General features: G+C 36.0%; 1 protein-coding gene across 1 annotated transcript; it reads right to left on the bottom strand.

The window, feature by feature from the left end:
• Positions 1 to 277: 277 nt before the first annotated feature.
• Positions 278 to 6,580, bottom strand: LOC146170340 (alpha-(1,3)-fucosyltransferase 4-like). The gene is made up of 3 exons (XM_083388887.1): positions 6,415 to 6,580; positions 4,555 to 4,614; positions 278 to 2,836 (listed from the first exon to the last, which is right to left on the bottom strand). Exons 1-3 carry the CDS (start codon positions 6,547 to 6,549, stop codon positions 2,243 to 2,245), a joined length of 789 nt encoding a protein of 262 aa, XP_083245013.1. The 5' UTR covers positions 6,550 to 6,580; the 3' UTR covers positions 278 to 2,242.
• Positions 6,581 to 19,597: the final 13,017 nt, after the last annotated feature.

Here is a 19,597-nt window from a genome sequence, read left to right on the forward strand (position 1 = left end):
GTGGCAGTCTTGAGATTACCTCTTTATGACGCGTTTAGATATAACTTTGTGACGTCAGTTTTACCAAATTTGTCATACCCTCTTTCCCTATCACGAAAATCCTGTATCCACGCCTGATTCGCACTTTAGTGAAACTCGTCCTTTATAGTTCCATTTGATAACATACTTAAATTTCAAATGAAAGAAATAGCAATTTGATTGGAAAGCCCTATCTTCTTATGATACGGCGGTTACCATGGAGTTGTGGTTTATTTAAACTGGAGTTTGCAAGGCATTAAAACGGTAGAAAGCATTATTATTAAAATAATATCAAACTACAGTAGCCTACTGCATAAAAAGTATAATATCGTTTAAAAAATAGAATGCATGGATAAACAAAACAGTGCAATGATAATTAGCGTGTTATTACACAATCAAGATACAGTGCCGGAGCGCATAAGTATTTTACATATATAGGCATAAATTGGACAAATTACATAGCATTAATCAATAGGTAAGCCCATTAAATATTTTTCAAACAGCCGTAAGCAAACTTTTGCCGTAAATTTGCTCAAAATACAAACTTTAGCCGTATATTTGAAATTGTCCAACTTGCTGTGACGTAACAATACTTAGTCCTAATCTGGAACGCGGAATACAAAGGTTTCTTTTGTTTCAGGCCTTGGTAAAAAGTATTAGGAAAGGGACATGACGTTTGCATACCGATTCCACATATGTTGCTGAAAAATCGATAACGTCACAAATACGTATAAGTATGGAATCGGGAAAGGCCTAGAAAGCTGGCCGCTCCAAATATTCGTGTCGAATTTCCGCGTAATTGATATCAATTATTCAAAAATCGCTCGAACCGAATCTGCAGTGCGAAATAAATCGACTGTTGTTGTATATTAAGAATAAAATCCCAATTTATAAAAGGTAATGCGAAGTTCCGGTGCTAAAAGTAAACACAGAATGCGCTACTCTTTCGGTAATCAGAATATCAAAGCCACTTTTGCATAAATACTCTTAATATACACATAGCGCCTTTCGTAGTTTTATACGGTAATTCGAATTTTTATTGCGGCGTTCGCCATTTAATCACGAACTTCTAAAGGCAGTGGCTTAAAAAGTCGTACATACAACGAATAGGGCTCAAACTTACAGAACTCTTATTCAGAATTTTGTTAGTTTGGCGAACTTGTGGTTGGCAAACTTATAAAATCGTGCAGGGTATTGTACATAAGAAAGATTTCCTAATTATTTTAATCACATAACTGCACATAACTTGGTATGTCTGATGTATTGTGTTTCCAAAGGGATACTCAACAAAATCAGAAAAATACCACCGTTAACTTATTGAACCTTTATTATAAAACAAACAAATAGAAAATGTTCAGATTTTAGAGCATTGCACATCATATTTGTAGTCGTCCATTGCTCCAAATACTTAAATTGTAAGGCATCCCTAGTGAAAAACGTAAACAATCCTAAACAGTGCAAATTCGGCTAAATGACACAGTGTTAAATATTCGGAAAAAGTTTTTAGGTCAGGAAACAGTGCCCGTTAGGCGGCGTAAGAGAATATATACCTTCTAATAATTAAACAATTTCCTAAATAACTTCATGATTTTATAAGTCCGAATGTGAAGCTATGTGAAGAAAATGAGACAGGATGGTGTTTCGTTTCGTTAAAGTACAGTTCATTGATGGTTCTGATAACTGTGGTCGCACAATAATACACGAAATGTAACTATTGAGCATTTGAATCTTTATTAATTAAGTGGTCTGTTTATAGACACTATAGCTTAATGTCCGTTTTACTTATTAGAGGATGCGATATTATATGTTTAAAAAATCCAAGTTAACGTCGATTAATTATTGTCGTACGTTTTAATCGGACGATGCCAACATGAGCTTAGATCAGCCCCAGAATCATCCAAACGCAACTGATGTGTGCGGCTAATCACCGACAAACTGCTTCTAGAATACTCAGGATTTCGTGAAAAAGGGAATCATCACAAGATATTAAAATGCCCTTCCTAGCCTTGGGAAAATTCCGATTCCTAGCCTTAAGAAAAATTTTTTTAACGAACTTGACTGAATATAAATTTTCACAAAGTCTTTAGTGAACAAATTAAAAAAATAAAACTCAAGAATAAGAGTTTGTTAAACTAAATCATAGGTTTGAACCAGAGGAAGTGATCTTGACTGACCCCTAACATAACACGATATGTTTTCCCTTTGGACAAACTTAGGATTATAATCACTGTTTCGTTTCCACATCTTTCTTTTGAAGACACTCCTTCGGCTCTCCAGCGAACATCCAATCCGATATGGACGGGATAATCTTACGCTCAAATCCTTTCTGGAGCCGATCGCAAAGCTGCCTTTCTCGTATCAGCGATTGGTTGGCCACAATCTCCAAAGTCCTTTTATCAGGGTTGGCGCGCCAGTCAAAATACTTCCTATACTCTTCGTCGTTTTCGTGCAAATGCAAGAGGTACTTGACCAGTTCGGCGGGCGTGGCAAAATCCTCCGCGTGGATGTAGGAACCCGTCGGCGCCAGGCGGGCCACGTCGGCCCTGGAGGGGCCCCAGACCACAGGAACCCGCCCGGCGGCCAGCGAATTGCGCCAGAACTTCTCTGTAATATACTGGTCGCAGTGTAAAGCGTTCTCGAAGGCCATGTAGAACTTGTAGGAGCCGATAACTTCTGGAGAAAGATTGGCAAGTTCTTGCTTGTTTTGGAAGCAAGCGCCGTAGCGGTGTAGGGGAAGTCCCGCTTTTACTAGTTCTTCAGAGAATCGCATTCGGGCCAAAGAGCCAGGAAGAAGGTCGCAGTTGCTCACCATCCAAAGCTGCAAAAAAAACAGAAAACTTACAGTTATGATCATACTACATTCTTGATCAGTTACTATTATTTTATACAGGATTGCCGAAAAGTCTTTGAGTTGTTAAAAATCCGTCTTTAAAGTTAATTAAAACCCGAATTTTGTATTTTTTTGAAGCGATCTAACAAATTATGATTCATTTTTTGAATATAATCCTTATTACTTCTAAAGAAGTGCTCACCATACAGCGGGCCTTGATTAAATATGCGCATTAAAAGATTTTAAGCCTAATGTTTGTTTTTTTAATGTTGGGTACTGTTCCGCAAAAAGCGCATCTTCGCAAATAGGGTATGCCTCTTCACTAATCACAATATTGCAAAATAAAAAGTTTCAAGGTAAAGTTCATCAAAAACGCTTGTATTTTTCGAAACAACCTAATAACTTATCTTAATATAAGGATTCGAAATTTAACGTCTTAAGTTTTGACCCTCAGCTTTTTACCACGCAATGCTTTTAAACCGTTTCTTTAAAAAACAAGAGTCGAAATTATTGCTTTAAAGCAACGGGTTCGCTCTAAACTTGCAGCTACATAAATCTATTTTAGACCTACACATAAACTTTAATGAGACATACAGTATGTGCCATATTGCTATTAACTTTCTATAGTAATAATATAAGGTAGAAGACAAATAAATCAAATGTAGAACCAGTAAAGCGTCTTAAAACGTAATTCATTTCCTGCTAATATAGGTCCAACCACATGCATATGGGTTAACGCGTTATATTGATAATGTTACGTAAATGTACCTTGTCCAGACTTTGTGTTTCAGCCAACTGCAGCAGTTCAAAGTTTAATTTTATGAAAAGGATGTAAGGCAAAGGCTCTATGTACGAACAAGATGCAGCAGACAATGGTGTTATGGTGTTATTATGGTTGTTTCTCGACTTGCTCCTCTCTGAGCCTGTGTAGCTTAGTGGGTGGAGCGATGGTCCCGGCTTGACCGAGAATCAAGTGTAGAAGCAAACATGTCACCGTTGCCTGCTGGATCCTGTTTGTATAACTAGTCTGTGGTGAGGTTCGAACTAACGACCTTGTTCATACCGGGACCGTCGCTCTACCAACTGAATTTCACTTGTTCATAGATTTTGAACGGTACTAATTCTTGAACTTCGGATGTTTTAGATTAAAATATCCTTGTATATAAAAGGCTGTATGTGTCAACGGCCTAGTAATTATTGAAACAAAATTGGTCCATTGTTGCATAGGTTATTAAAACATAGTACACGGCCACAAAAATCGTAAAAATGCGCTTTCATTGAATAGGGTTACAAAATTGAAAAATGTCTATCCTCGTGCCTTTCCTAATCTTTCCTAAGTCCGCCTTTAATAATCTCTACACAGGCGCTGAATGCGGTGGACGACTTAGGCCACGGCATTATTTGCCGACTGGCGATTTTTTTGCCTGTGTAGCTCAGTTGGTAGAGCGACGGCCTCGGTATGAACAAAGTCGTTAGTTCGAATCTCAACGGATGCCAGTTGTTTTTCTAGTCTAGCATTTCTTGCACTATAATCCTGACCAGGACGACTGACTTCGGTGACATTTCCTAAAGTATCTGGTGTAAGAATGAAATGCCGTTTAAATCTTTATTGTTATTGGTTGCAAAGCGTGACGATCTTCAAACGCTGAGTTTAGAAGAAAATGTTTACACTTCCGTATTTTCAAGCGGGAAAAAGCAAAACTCACCGCGACGTTTTTCTTCTTTGCAAGCAGCTCATCCACCCGCTTTTTACCGTCCTTTAGTATCTATAAACCAAAAAAGAGAAAAGTTTAATTTTAAACGGCGAACTTATTCTGGTCATAAATAGTCGACTTAACTCAAAGTGTTCAATAAGGCATCTACTAAACTTACTTCATTGGTGTCAAATTCAAGGTATTCCAGCCGAATATTCAATTGTTTTTGGTAAACCACGGTAAGTAAAACCTCAAATTGAAGGCAAGAATGATTATGAGGCACACTTTATCACGGAATTTACAGTCGCTTGGTGACTCAAGAGGGACAAAATAGAACAAAAGTTGAAGAAACAGGTTTAATTTAAGCCAAGTGTAGTAGTTACCTTACTTTTTCGATGAAAAGTAATAGAAAGAACCTCGTACATATTTAATAAGAGGTACCTCGAAAAAAAAAACGGCTACTGCAAGTATGAGGGATTTGTATTTCTTTAAAACGTGCAGTTTTTGGCAATATTTAAGCAGTCAGATGAAGTTGTCTATTTAAAACTGTAACCAGTTTTTGAGTAATTCTCAATCATCTAGTAAATAGTCACTCTTTTACATATACTAACTATTTTTTATAGAAAGCCTCGGGTTTTTGCAGATAGTTAAAGTTGTAAATTATGTAGATTTTTATTCACTTGATTTAACCGAACACTGTGTCCAAACCATAAACGCCATAAGTGCAAAAAATCGATTTGTTGAAGATAAAGGCTGCATTATTACTTGAATGGACTGCCCAATATTAAATAAAAAGTGATGCTTAGTTGAAGAATATAATTCTACAGCTTTATTTATACCCTGACTTGGACAACAATCAACGCCAAAAGTACAAAAGAGTCCATTTTTTTAAATTATTAGCTGCATTATTATTTGAATAGAATGCCTAATATTAAATAAAAAGTGATGCTTAGTCGAAGAATTGCATTTGTAATGCAATAGCTTTATTTATACCCAGACTTGGACAACTTGGACAACTAGATTTATTTTAGCTCTTTAAAATTAGATTAGAATTCCGATTAGAGTATTTCAGTTTTTCCAAATGAGATTAGAATTAGATCATTTTTGCTTGCTCCTATTTGGTTGGAACTAGAATTACCGAATTTTAGAAAAACAGAATTTAAATATAGAATTTGAACTAGAACCATTCATTTAACTATTCACAGTCATTTGATTGAAATCGCAAATTATTTTTGAAAGAGAATGGTTAATATTTGCATAATGCTTTTCAGACTGTAATAATGACGTATTAGCCTAATTCAAATATTTTGTTATGACTGGGAAAATAAAAATGCTGTTGGACATAGTAGAATTTTTATCAAAATCTGAATTAAATAAACTTACAATTATATTACACAAGCAATTTACTAATTGGATTAAAATTAGAATTATTCGCATTTTGCTGTAATTAATTGAATAAGAAAACTAGAATTATCTAATTGTCCAATTCGGTTTACTCCCAACCATAATGCAAACGAAACACATCGTACCATACCCAGCCGCATATATCCGGTAGGCAGTTGCATAAAACGCGTGGGCAGAATAACCATTTACGTAAAGAAACGTATTTAGCAAAGGATAACAAACTGCCCACTCTTTCTTGGACGAAACATGTTTGTGTTAAACGCAGAGCTACCGTTTGTGGATTTCCTTTGAAAAATATGCCCTATTTGATGAAAATTGTTTCTTCCCACTTCAGCCGTAGTCTGTTCTTAATTATCTCAGTCATTACGCCAAATATCTTGAAAAAGCCAAAATTAAACTCGTAAACATAAAATTAAAAAGTTTAAGCCTAAAAAAAAGCCGCAGTATGGCTTTTATCTATATAGTCACCTCTTGAGCCGTTTCGAAGTAAGAGTAATGAATGTCTGAGCTGGCTTTGTAGGTCATGGTCCAGTTGATAAAACCGCGGTCAAACTTTTTGAGGTCGCGACCCAAGCCGACTTGCAAAAAGCTGGGACTTTCCATTGTAAGAAACACAAACAACTGATCTGGGTGCCTGTAATAACATTGGGATTTAACACTTTGAGATAGATAGATTATATGTTTTTTAGGACCCGCCGCAACTAGAACGAAGTACAAAGTTTGGAAATAAAATTACAGTTTCTTGTTCCAGGATACAGCAAAATACCGTAAGTTACATCAAGTCAACTGCACCCTGTTTGTCATTCAATTCAAACTATATTTGCAAATGTTCATCAGAAAAACATTTATACACAACACACAAGTAATAATGAAACATTAAAAACAAATAGTAGTTACAGTGATGCTATATTTACAACTTAACATAAAATTGTATATCACTGAAATGTGGTTTCGAAATACTGTAAAAAACATTTTTTAATCCCTTGGTTAGTGATGTGGCTTCGAGTGGACCAAGGTAAGCAGGAAATTTTCCAAAATGACGTCATAAATTGACGCCTCAGTCAAATAGCCTTTGGAAATATGCTGATGATAAAATGAAGTCTAAATTCATTGCTAAAACTTTTAGATCCTCTGGTCTACAGCGTTGCTTTAATTTCAACTTTTTATATTGAATTAGATGCCAGTTAGGGTCGTAGTGCTCTTTGTTTTTGAATTGATGACATTTGATTACTGGTATTTTTTTATTAGTATACCAGTTAGGCCCAGTGTTTCGCAACCTTTTTTGACTTGCGGCACTCCACAGAAATTATAAATAGTTCGCGGCACCCTTGCTCGTATTTTTGCTGAGTGGTTAACTGTAACGTTACAATAAACGAGATTGAAACAGCACATTAACTGCGCAACAAGGTTGATAAAACCTTTTAATTATCGGCACTTTTATCGTACACAAAAAATGTATCAAGAAGTCTAACAATAGAACATACATTGAAATCTAAAGAATTTCAAATATCTCTTGACCCCCTTTAGCGTTAAAAATGACACCGGTTGCGAACCACGTTGTTTAGTCTTGATTTAATGTCAGGTAATGACTGGAACTTAAGTTTTTTGCTTTTTTTTAATTTTATTAGATAAGTTATTGAGATTTCAGTTCTTCTTAACATTAATTACTCTACTGGACGGAGGGCGATATAGGACTACAAGGCAAAAGAAGCACTTATTAAACCAACAATTTAATTTACTATAGGCCTTTATTACTGTTGAAATGCGCCTTCCTAATTAACAGCAAAGAAATACGGTGTCAGTTACGTGGAAATTAGCGCAGCAAATTGCAGCAACACGGAAACAGCTTAAATCGCAACCTTCTATTGTCAAAATCTTACTGGGAAACATTGTTTGGATGAAGCAAGAAATATCTCACGTAACACATATTTCTTGTTTGAGCGACATATTCATCAGTAAACCAATAGCGCCTGTTTTTTAACTGAATCGAAACCTCCTTTCACGTTATAACAAAGTTGAACACAAATGTTGTGAACAAGTCAATTTGAAATCAGTCCAAATAGTGTCTAAATATGTTTAAACCAAGTAATTTGCATAAAATTTCGCATCAATATTTGTAAGTCAAATCACTTACTGGTACAAACCCTTTCTTCGGGTTTGTTACAAGTTAGGATACAATAGAACAGTGCGTTTCAACCCGTGGGATGGTACGCACTTGTGCGGATAAAAAAAAATTGTAATGCGGATGACTAACGTCGTGCGGATAAATGTGCATGATGGAAATTGTAAAGGTTGAAAAGCACTGCAATAGAGTTATGCGTGTGTCATATCGCTATGCGTCGGGTAACAGTAAACAATGCGATTTGCAATATTGGAGCTCGTATGCCCAGAATAAATTACCTATTTCCTTTCAAAAGCCCCGAAAAGCCTATACAATTACCACAGAGTGTCTCAACGGGTTAAGCTTTTCCATAGTAGGCTAAGGATTGCCTTTTCTAAATTCAGGAAATCATAGTTTTACCATCACTAAATTCCGCCTTTTAGTACAACGGGCAATATTGAGTCAATGCTAATATAGTCAGCATTCATGTGCAAACAAAATGAGGCTAAACATTTAAACAATGTAAGTATCTTGCAGCAGCGTTTCGATTTTTTATAATTTTGCCTAAAAATGCAAAGACAGCGACATATTGTACTTAAAATTCTTCTTACACAAATTCCTTGCCAGAAACCTATTAAAAAATTGTTTTGAGGCATCTTGTAGGCGCGTATCTAGGTTTTTTTCAAAGATGACGCCACAACACGGCATTTTTCAGAGATGACGTTACGTCATAGCATGACGTCCCAAAGTTACGCCAAAATGTGACGTCTTAAAAATTAACCTTAAGTACACACCAAGTCGCTCAGTTTTTTTGTTAAAGGTTTAGGTTGAAGAGGTGATACTGTTAATACAAAAGCTACATTACAAAGATTTTTAGATTCGAGAAAAATATAAGAACGCCTTTTATCGTTTAAGTTGGTCTTAGCGCGCCCAGCCAGTGGGTTGCAAAGCATTTCTAAATGTGACAGTTTTTTATTAGATCGGAAAATTATTGAATTTTCATTACGTAACATTTATCAACAATTTAAATCAAATACAGCTTCTCTGGTAATTGTAATTGTTAACCAACGTTTGGCAACCTATACAAGCCGCCTTCGTCAAGGTGATTGACACTGAGCGCTCGTACAATAAATGGAAAGCAAAAAAGGAAAAAAAGCAGAAATAAACGCGAGCAACGAATATTACCATGCCTGGTAGCAACAGTTTATATATTTATCAACAATGTAACAAATACGTAACGATTATATATGTTGTGTCGCATTAACTATTTCAGTACGTACGCCAGTAGTAAAGATGCAAGGTTTTATGTAACTGGTAATTTTATTTCCAATTAGTTTTTTTTTTAATTATTTCTAAACAATTTGGTCATATCTCATTGTGGGTCTCACAATAAAACCTGCATTAAAAGTGAGTCGCGAACTGGAAAAAGGTGGGAAGCACTGGGCTAAGACATACCACATAAGAACGTATCCTTGATTAGTTGTGTTTACGTGGTTAAATAACGCAAAAATATACAGTAGGGAGGCAAGGCCATGTGCCCCTCTTAGAACCGTACCTGCCTGTAGGAAAAAGATTTAAGAACGAAACTACCCTAAATTCCCTTTCATCATATTCCTAACAGAAAAACCCTTAAAGAAGTCAAACTGACCTGTAGTGTCTCCAAGGCATCTCCTCACGGTTCAAAGCCGACCAGTCAAGGATGACAGCGCTGGCTTTTTTTAGCTTTTCCCGGTCGTACGTCACGGTGCATTCGCCCGCCTTAGTCCCTTCGGCCGGCCCCTCGGCCTGCACGTCGAAGGGGTGATGCCACATCAGGATCCAGTGGTGCCCAGGCCGCCCCGGAACCCTAGACACCTCGGGAACTTTGGGAACTTTGGGAACCCTGTGAAAACACATTTTGGATGAAATTGGGTAAAAAATCAAGGTCAAATTGCTAAACGATAGATTGCAATCAAAGGTACATACGCATACGTGTATAAACATCTTCTGAATGATCTTAAGACTGTTTACAAAAACAGGTATAAAACATAAAATTATTTTCTAAATTTTTACAGAAATAAATTTTTCGCCTATAGGCATCATCAGTTTCTGTACAAAAAGCAAACATTGTTTGTCTATTTTTGTAAAGTTGAAGAAATACTTTTATGCTTTATACCTGTTTTTATATATAGTCTTGAGATCTTCTAATACAAAAGCCAGCATCTTTCTTTGCATTTTATTGTCTGCGGCCTTGTAAAGTCGCTCTTTGATCAACGATTACAGCTCATGTATCGTAAGCTCTGTCTATCAATGATCCAAGCAAGGCAGGCTAGAAAAATAACTAGTCTGCGGTGAGGCTCGAACTCACGATCGCTGGAATGCATTTTGGATTTCGTAAAGAAACCCTAGAATACAAATTTGGGTATAATATGTAAGAATAAAGTCTCGTTTTTCAGAGGTGGCGAAGCATTTAAAATAATTTCTAAAGTTTTTCAAAAAGTTTGTTTCTGGACAATTTATTTTAGGAAAGGCTTTCGTAGTTTCTAGGCTGGTTACATAGGTTTGACTACTACAGTATATTCAAGCGTAGATGTTTATTTTGTATTCGCGCATAAACAGCATTTATATTCTTAGCGTGCAAACGTATTAGGGGGTGTTGCCGCTTCGAAAATCTTCATAGGAATGTCACTGATCCACATTTTAAGTATATGAAAACATACCGCATTGTCATATAAAACGCTTTTGTGAAAGAACACGAAGCATTATTTGTCACGCCAGGACTCCTTTCATTATTGTAATGCTTGAAATCATTGTTGATTAAGGTAATTTTAAATGTCGTCAAAAATACCAAAATCTCAAACAACAATAGGCAAAATATTCCAGTTAGAGTACAGTTTACAAATCAGCACACTCGAATCTATCAAACGATTCAAAAATCGTATACATGACGGGAATTATGATTAATAAATGCAGCAATTTCACTCAGAAAGATTACGGGTAATGTAATATAGCTTACAAATGAATCTTATCAACTGATGATGATACAAGTGCGAATCGAAACGTCATTGTAAAGACGATTTCGATTTACTCAACTTATTGACTTTGGGGGGTCATTTCTAATACTAACTCCATTGTACTTTATTGCGCATATTTCACCAAAATTTTCGTTGGAAATGGCAAAGACATCTCAGCGATAACCACGTGACGAAAATTCAACGGTCGAAATTTATTGAAATCTTCGGTTATCTTAATAAAACAGCGGTTTCCTTTATTTATCGTTGTTTGCCGCTTGCAAACAGAACAAGCGCTTATGTGTGCTGAGTCAATTTGTGAACAATAGTGCCTTGAATCAATTGTAAGGTGTGGTGAGCAATCAGCGTCTGTATGACAGGAAGAATAAGGAAAGGGTCGGCAATCTAAGCCAGTGAAAATCATCCAGGCCGCTACCTCTTTTTAAAACCAGACACAAAGCCATGCCTCATATTTTTAACTTTTTGAACCATACGAAAATGCAAAAATGTTCGCGTCTTGTTTTACTCTCAACTACATGTTCCTTTTGAGGAAGTCTTCTGAGACCAAAGCCCGTGCGTATTAAAACTGAAAGTGGAAACTATTCGTAGCATGAGACTTTCTAAAATCAAAGCTTCTCAAACTTAATCTATATAATCTTTTCTCTGATAAATTCTGTCTTTTATGATAAAAATTATACAAAAGAGTATCAGAAATGTGTCTAATTTTAATTTTTTTTGTGCGAAATATGTCACGTCTTCTTGCAAATTGAAAGACAATTTAAACCAAACAAAGGCGCGCTTTAATTTTTTAGCATAAAATAGATATTTGTATTCAATTGCATAAAACATTTAGGTCCGACCCCGATCCAGAGTGCTTAAAACACACACGTTTTTATAACAAATTCTTTGTGGAAATCTATTACGGCAACTTGCTGAGAACTTGCTGAGATTGGTTTGGCCCGCTACTAGCAAAATGCTGCCGACCCCTGCTGCAAGGTTTTATTCAATGCGGATAGGACATATTTTAGTCTACGTTTGACGAACTGCACCAGCTTTATAACCCATGGAATAGTCTTTAGGGCAGAACTGTATAAACTACGGCCCGCCAATCAATTTAATTCGTCCTTTGGCTCATTTTTAATCAAACTTTATAAGGCCAAAATAAGTCTCAATGTTTTGTCTTGATTTTAGGATATCGAATTGACAAAATTAATCTTTTAGGACTTCGTCACATAATCCTACTCTCACCAGCTTATCAAAACAAGAATACTAAAAGTATAATTTTGAAAGAAAGAATACCAGGCTGTATGATGTGTATTTCACATCCCCTTTTTTTACTCGGCCCGCCAAGACACTTTCTATGTATCATATGGGCCGCTCTCAAAAATAATTGCCCACACCTGCTTTAGGGCTTTAGGGAGCCATGAGCATCTATTATGGAAATTCCAGTTTAATCTAAATTTGTGGTCTATTCATAATAACATCAGATAAATGAACAACATCCAAAGGCGTATTCTTTCAAAATTTAGCAGAGAAAGAGCGTATGAAATGGTAGAACAACATATGGCTTTAAGTTGAAAATCACTCCTCTAAACTTGGAGATGGTCTCTTATAGGAAAGTGTATTGTGTTCCCAACATTGTCCCCAATTTCGTTCCGTGAGAACAAATATGTTCCGAAATTGCAAATTGTATGGTGGACATACACAACCCAAAAATAAAGTGACGCCACAAGAAAACTTTTTTGTCGCGGATCACATACTAACGACACTAACGTTAATAAAACCCTTATAACGTTCATGTAGTAGTTGAATAAAATATATTACCGTGTTCAAAATAAATGAAATCAAGCCTAAACGTTAACCCTTCGAAGAAATGTACTTTTATTTTCTTGTTTATTGAAGTTCAATAACAAGAACCGGACACCCCAACTTCAAGAAAAAGGCCTATTTTCTTTACAATAAGACGAAATGACCCAAACTTAACTTTAAAAGTTACAAAACTAGGAAAGTTTATTTTTAGAATAGGACAACGTGCTTGCAATGCGTTTGGACTTATTTTCATTCTTATAGTTTAAACAAGGCGATTGCGCTTGAGGCCTTGAAAAGGCGTCGTTCCGTAAGACTTACTTCACGCAGCCACCAGCTTCCTGTTCAAACAGGCTTTTGAGTAATGTTCACATCAAATTACACAGAAGAGGCTGGAGTCTGGCTGTGTGTTGTGAACCGTGGCGGAAATTTAAGCCTTGAACCGTGGTCCAGGTTTTGTATAGTTTTGTTTGGAATGCACATAGCTATACAAATTTCATTTTAAAAAAGATAACAATAACTGTAAGTATTTTAATGCCCCAGTAGTGTTTAGATATGACACGGGACCCTTACACAATGCCCTTAAAAATTAAAACGACGCACCAGGGCGTCATCACGCACAATTTGAACACCTCTTGGCTAAAACATTTAACTCACTTGTCAAAAAAGGGTTAACAAATCAAACTTTTGATCCACTTTTGTCTTTGCTGTGAATAGATGGATAATATATTGTCGCTACAAAAACGCATTATCAAAAGAAACACGGTAAAAAATTACAATATCCTTTCGCGTAATTTAACCGTGGCTAAGTACCAAATTCCAGTGTTCACTGAAAGTACGACCAATTGACAATATAAGAATTGGGTCATAATGATTGTAGGTTGTAACTAGACGTAGAATGAATACAAAGCCACTACAAATGTGGGTGGCATTTTGTGAAATTTTCGAATAAATATTTGGTTAATGGTTAGAGGTTGTAGTTAAACGTTGAATGAGGATATCAAAGCTCATACAGAAGTAGGTAGCATTTTGTGGACCTTTTCAAAAAAACCTAAATTAATGTTTAAAAGTTATAGTTGGACGTATATGTTAAAGCCCAAACAGAGGTAGGAAGCAGTTTGTTTAATGCCATGTTCAAAATCATTAAAGAATCATTCGAAACGTTCAAAATATGATACTTTTCTAAGTGCTTGACATTTATTTCAAATATAAGATATTTTTTAACCAACGCACAACAAAATAGTAGCCTGGACGAACTTAACTATTGGGAATACCGATAACGTTGGCGATATACAAATGCAAAGCTACTGAATCATTGTCATTAAGCTTCCTGTTAGCTCAGTAGTTCTCAACCGGGGTGACGCGGCGCCCTGGTGTGCTATTACTAACCCTCAAGAATGCCGATAGGTATTTGTGAATTTTTTAAGAATTTGAATTTTGCTCAATTTGTATGCTTCTTGATACAACTAGTTGGGTACTATTAGAGACTATTATATCAAATGACATTTTCCTACATATTTTAAGTTGATTATGTTGTTCCAGTTCCATTTATAGTAACATTTCAGTAAAATACTCAACGAAAATTCAGTCTTATTTTTGAGTGGTGCCGTAAGCCATACACATGTTGGGATCTTATCTTAATTTTGAGCTGTGTGGTATATTAATGTGTGCTGTACTGCTTTTGTCATGCAGAAAAATCAAAACAAATACAAACGGTAAACAAATGACGAAGCTCGTCCTCGTGTCATTACTCGCCTAAACCCAATTAACAGTCTCGCTTCGCAGCTCGATATGATTGTTTCTTATGTTTTGTTATAACAACAAATTACAGTAAACAAACTCAATTTCCAAATTATACACTAATGGTGGAAAAAAACATTATTTTCTACAAGACTGCTATTGTTGAAAGTGGTTAACGCAAAGCCGTGAGCACGATATACAAAAAGTAAAAAAAAATGATGGCACAATCCGCTTTAAATTACTCGAAAATAGGCTCCACCTTCATGTTATTTGCAATTATAATTGATACAGCATTGCCATACTGTTCAGAAAGTGCTACGAAAAAAACAAATGAACAGTCGCTACAAAGGTAAAGGAACTTGGGGCAACCGTTTTTAATTTGACTGAATGATATTCGAAATGTATATGGTATTGTTATGCTGTTCAACGTTGTGTTAGCATACAACATTTGTAGCTAGACGTGTTTTAATATAAGAAAATAAGAGAAATAGTCTTATATTCGACAGGCTTGCTAAAAGTTGCATTTCTAAACATCTCGTTACTCTTAGGCGTTCAAGCAATCATTTTTCACGTTTGAAGCAATCAAGCAATCACGTTTCAAGCAATCAAATTTTTTATTCAGAACAGTAGGTTTTTATATTGCTTTAGCAAGAGTTCATAAACTGCAATGAAGCAGTTTTATGAATTATACGCTAATGAAAAAGTTGAAGTGTGAGGCACGAGATTAGATTAGTTTCTGACTCTCGTTTTAAGGTTGCGTGCGTATAACTCGTTAGCCAACCACAATACCTCTGGTGATTATTAATTATATTATCTGATAAGCGAACAACCAGTTGAAACTATAGAAGGCGGGCAAGTTAGCATGTAGAAGATGCTACTTGCAATCTCAAAGTTGTGAACAGCAAGACGACAACTGAGAAGAAGTTTTTTTACAAGCGGAAAGCGGTTTAAGTACACAAATCCCTGTGCTGACAGCACAGAGATAATGCAAGCCAGTAACTACTTTGCACTTTGAAGCGAGTAGGCAATAAATCTGAGGCATAAGCAATACATCACAAAAGTTACTGTAAACACAATCTTTTAGTCAGTAAATTACAGTCGTGCGCTCTACAGAAGTCCCAAAGTTTGGGACCCAAACCCAACCCAGAGTAGGGAAATTGAACAAAGCGAAGCATTGTACCATCGTTCAAAGATTAATCGTTCCTACCAAATTATGGTTGTAGGCAGTTGAGACATACAAGGGCTAAGAATTGTAAAACTACCCGAATAACAAAATCAGCTTTTCGAAATAATGTAGCTGACACCGTATCAGCATACAAATGCCATACAGTTATTTCTTGCTATAATCGGCTAACGATAAATAATCCCTGTTTCGACAATTTCAAGTCATATTTGTCGAACAAATTAGCAATCGAAAGTAGGACTTCCGCGGTAAGTTTATGAGGCATATTGCTTATACGGGTTTTGTAAATGATGTTGGTACCGTATCAGCATACAAATTCTATAAAGGTATACCTAGCTGTTATCAAGTTCCTTTTGTATTTAACGTCAAAAGTAATACTTCCGCCATGAGTTTAAGAAGCCTATTGCTTATAGAGGTGTTGTAAACTCCTCAGGTGTTGGTATTTTCAGCAACGTTGCACCAAACAGCACATTTTGCAAACTTACCGTGTAAAGAGTTTGAGATGGCTCTTGAAAGGCTCAGGACAGAACACAAAACCCACAAGCAGACAAACTGACACACCAGTTAAGAAAACGTACACACGCCTAACACGTAACATAACTAGGCTGGGACAAAAATACGAAGTTACTTTGCTGTATTGTAAAATAAAACAGTGTTCTCATTGTAGATCAAAACACTGCTTCTTATTGTAGAATAAAGTAGTGTTTCTTATTGTAGACAAAAACAGTTCTTCTTATTGTATAAAAAAGCAGTTTTTCTTTCCTACTCTAAAACAGTCCTTCTGATTGTAGATCAAAACACTGCGTATCCTGCAAGTTTTGTACACACCCGCCACGCTGTATTTCATTCTGGAAATGCCAACCCAGTTATCATTCGGTAATAACTTAAATTATAGGCATGAGCTTCAGTCACCGTAACGGTTTTGTTTTTTGTGAGATTAAAAAGACAAAGTTCGTTGCGTTTAGCTGACTATTCACGACGACTGGTGTAATTTGCTTTATGTCAGTGGTTTCCAACCTTTAAAAGAACTGTTCGCACTTTTTTATTTTGGAAAATTTCCATCCGCACGAAACAAGTGCAGTAAGTGCACCCGGTTCGATTTGTTTCAGAAGCTTATAGCGCTCAAGTTATGATAATTCGGGGCTTTGAAGCGCCTGTGTTAGAATATGTGTTAGAAATTTCACGCTTTAAGCGGACTGTATAAGAACAGGATACAGGTGAACAGCGAATGCGCAGACTAATCATGCATAACGAAACGTTGCCAAGCGATGCAGACTACAGATTTTTTATCTTACAGTTTTGTATATTATAAATGTTTACAATTTTACCAAGTTAATAGCAGGTTAAAAACTTTTATTATTTCTAAAGCATTGTTAATTTAACATAAGTAAAATTACGTTGAAAATGGCTTTATTTTTCGGTTTAGGAAAGGTACTTAATTATACATGTTTGCTGTACTGGTGAATAATGCTGTTCCTGGTTATCATTTTTCATACCAAAGCATGATTACTTAGTCTGCGCATTCGCTGTTCACCTGTATCCAGTTCTAACACAGTTTGCTGGAAGCGTAACATTTTTCAAAAGAAGCTTCAAAGCCCCGAATAATTCTAACTTGAGCGCCACAAGCGTCTAAAACAAATCAAAAGTTTGCAACCTTTAGTTTTATTTGTGAAATAACAATGAAAGGGTTGGGATAATAAAACCGTGAGCCACAGCTTAAGCTGCAATGAACTACTGAGAGACTGTATTAGGCTACTGTACCTGTAACGCATAAATGGGCGCACCAGCTTATTTAATTACTGTTTTACACTCAATGAAAAATAACAATATGCATCACTTTCATACGCACATTCATCCGCACGACGTTAGTCATCCGCATTACATTTTTTTTATCCACACAAGTGCGTGCCATCCCCAGGGTCGAAAAGCACTGCTTTATGTTATTTTAGATTTTGTGCAATGTTCAACAGTATAAAAAATAAATGATTGAACCCTAATTTCTTGACACATTTTGATTAACCTTTCCTAGAATGTCATTCATCCTAGGGCGAACCACCTTTTTAAGAAATACTAGACTAAAAATTGTTATATAAACTTGCTACCAGGCATGATATGATTTAACTACAGCTCATCTGCAAATTAAATGGATTAACCAACGTTTCGGAAACCTATTCACCCTTAAGAAGGTGACTTAAATGGGTTGCCGAAACGTTGGTTTACAATTACAAATACCAGAGGAGAGCTGTTTTCGACACTGGTCTAGAATCCTACCACGTTTATTTTATCAGTAACGAAACGAGTTGTCAAAGTTGAAATTTTAAGGAAGGCTAAATAGCCTATTTAGGAATAAATATAATAATAATACTTGACCCACCCTAACCCAAACGCTAACTCGCACCCTACCCCCAAATATTGCTAGCTACACTATCCACCGAACGAAATGTGGTAGGATGTGGTAGGATTGTAGACCAGCGCCCTGTTTTTGATTAATATACGGTTGTGAAGTATAGACACTCTAAATACGCAAATCACTAAACCCATGGCTTCTATCAATTGTCAGTCACACCGCTATAATCGTACTATTTCCGGTTCAACAGACAAATGCCATTTAATATTTATAGAGTCATTCATACTGTGACTATACGGCTACGTGCGATAGGCATAGGCCATGGATTTATTCGCAAAAACAATTCTCGCGTTGTCGTAAATTATTCAAACCTTTTCCTAAATATTTCCTTGAAACCTTTCATTAGCACGTTTTGACATTACTTCAATTTAAAACTTCCAGCGTCTAACCTTACATTTAATTTCCCCACAGCATAGCCATTTGCGAATGATCTTTTAAACCATTTAACCCACTTTCCTGTCCTGCCTAACTATATAACTATAGAGCCGGCTATTTAGGTTTCTAAACAATCATAATTGTGTTTGTCCGTCATCTATACAAACAAACTACACCCCGCCGTTTTACTATACGTGCAAACAGGTCTTTTACAAAACCTTTTTTGTTTGAGTTTGAAACGCATTGAAATATCGTATGAAATTGTTCAGTGTTTGCCAAGAAGGGTGTAACTGACAGTGTTGTAAAAAAGTCGTTTTGAAATAACTTAGCCCAGTCAAGTTATTAGTGAAAAACCTTAAGTTAAGCTCCAGTTTTTTTAGAAATTGACAAGTCAAGTCTCAGTCCAAAGTAATCAGTTGACCAAGTTAAGTCCAATCAAGTCATTATTGATTAGAATAAGTCACATCAAATTCAAATCACTTACCTTTATAAAAAATGTTAAATTAAAACACTTAATCTCAAACCCAAGTCATTTGACTTAATATCTATGTTTAGTCATTTGTTCAAAATACCTAATTATACTTACGGCCTATGCTTGATTTGTCTAAAATACTTAAAATATTTAACTAGGATGTATTATTTTCTTATTAATATTTTGTAGCAAGCTGTCCGCTCGTTATTTGTCCGCTCGATCGATATAAACCTTTTTTTTAGTACGGGCTTTCAAATAATACTTCTACTAAATTTTTGCATTATCTAGCCTTTTGTATTACTCTGACAAAAATGTTTCTATATCCGTTGCGTAGCTCTTCTGGACTTAAATCAAGTCACGTCATTGGAAAACAATGTCATTTTGACTTGAGTCATCACATCAATACTGGTAAATGGAACTCTTGTCACTGCTGTATTATGCCATAGGACAGGGGTGGCCAACCAGAAAGAGACCAAAGGCGCCATGCTGTTCTAAAACTGAATGTGTATTACCACAAAGAGCTAACCATCCAGACTGGCAAAATGGAGTGTTTACTCTTTATTTGTGCCGTAACACA

The sequence above is a fragment of the Ascidiella aspersa genome, chromosome 1 (genome assembly GCF_963924565.1).
Source record: "Ascidiella aspersa chromosome 1, kaAscAspe10.2, whole genome shotgun sequence".
Taxonomy (NCBI): Eukaryota; Metazoa; Chordata; class Ascidiacea; order Phlebobranchia; family Ascidiidae; genus Ascidiella; species Ascidiella aspersa.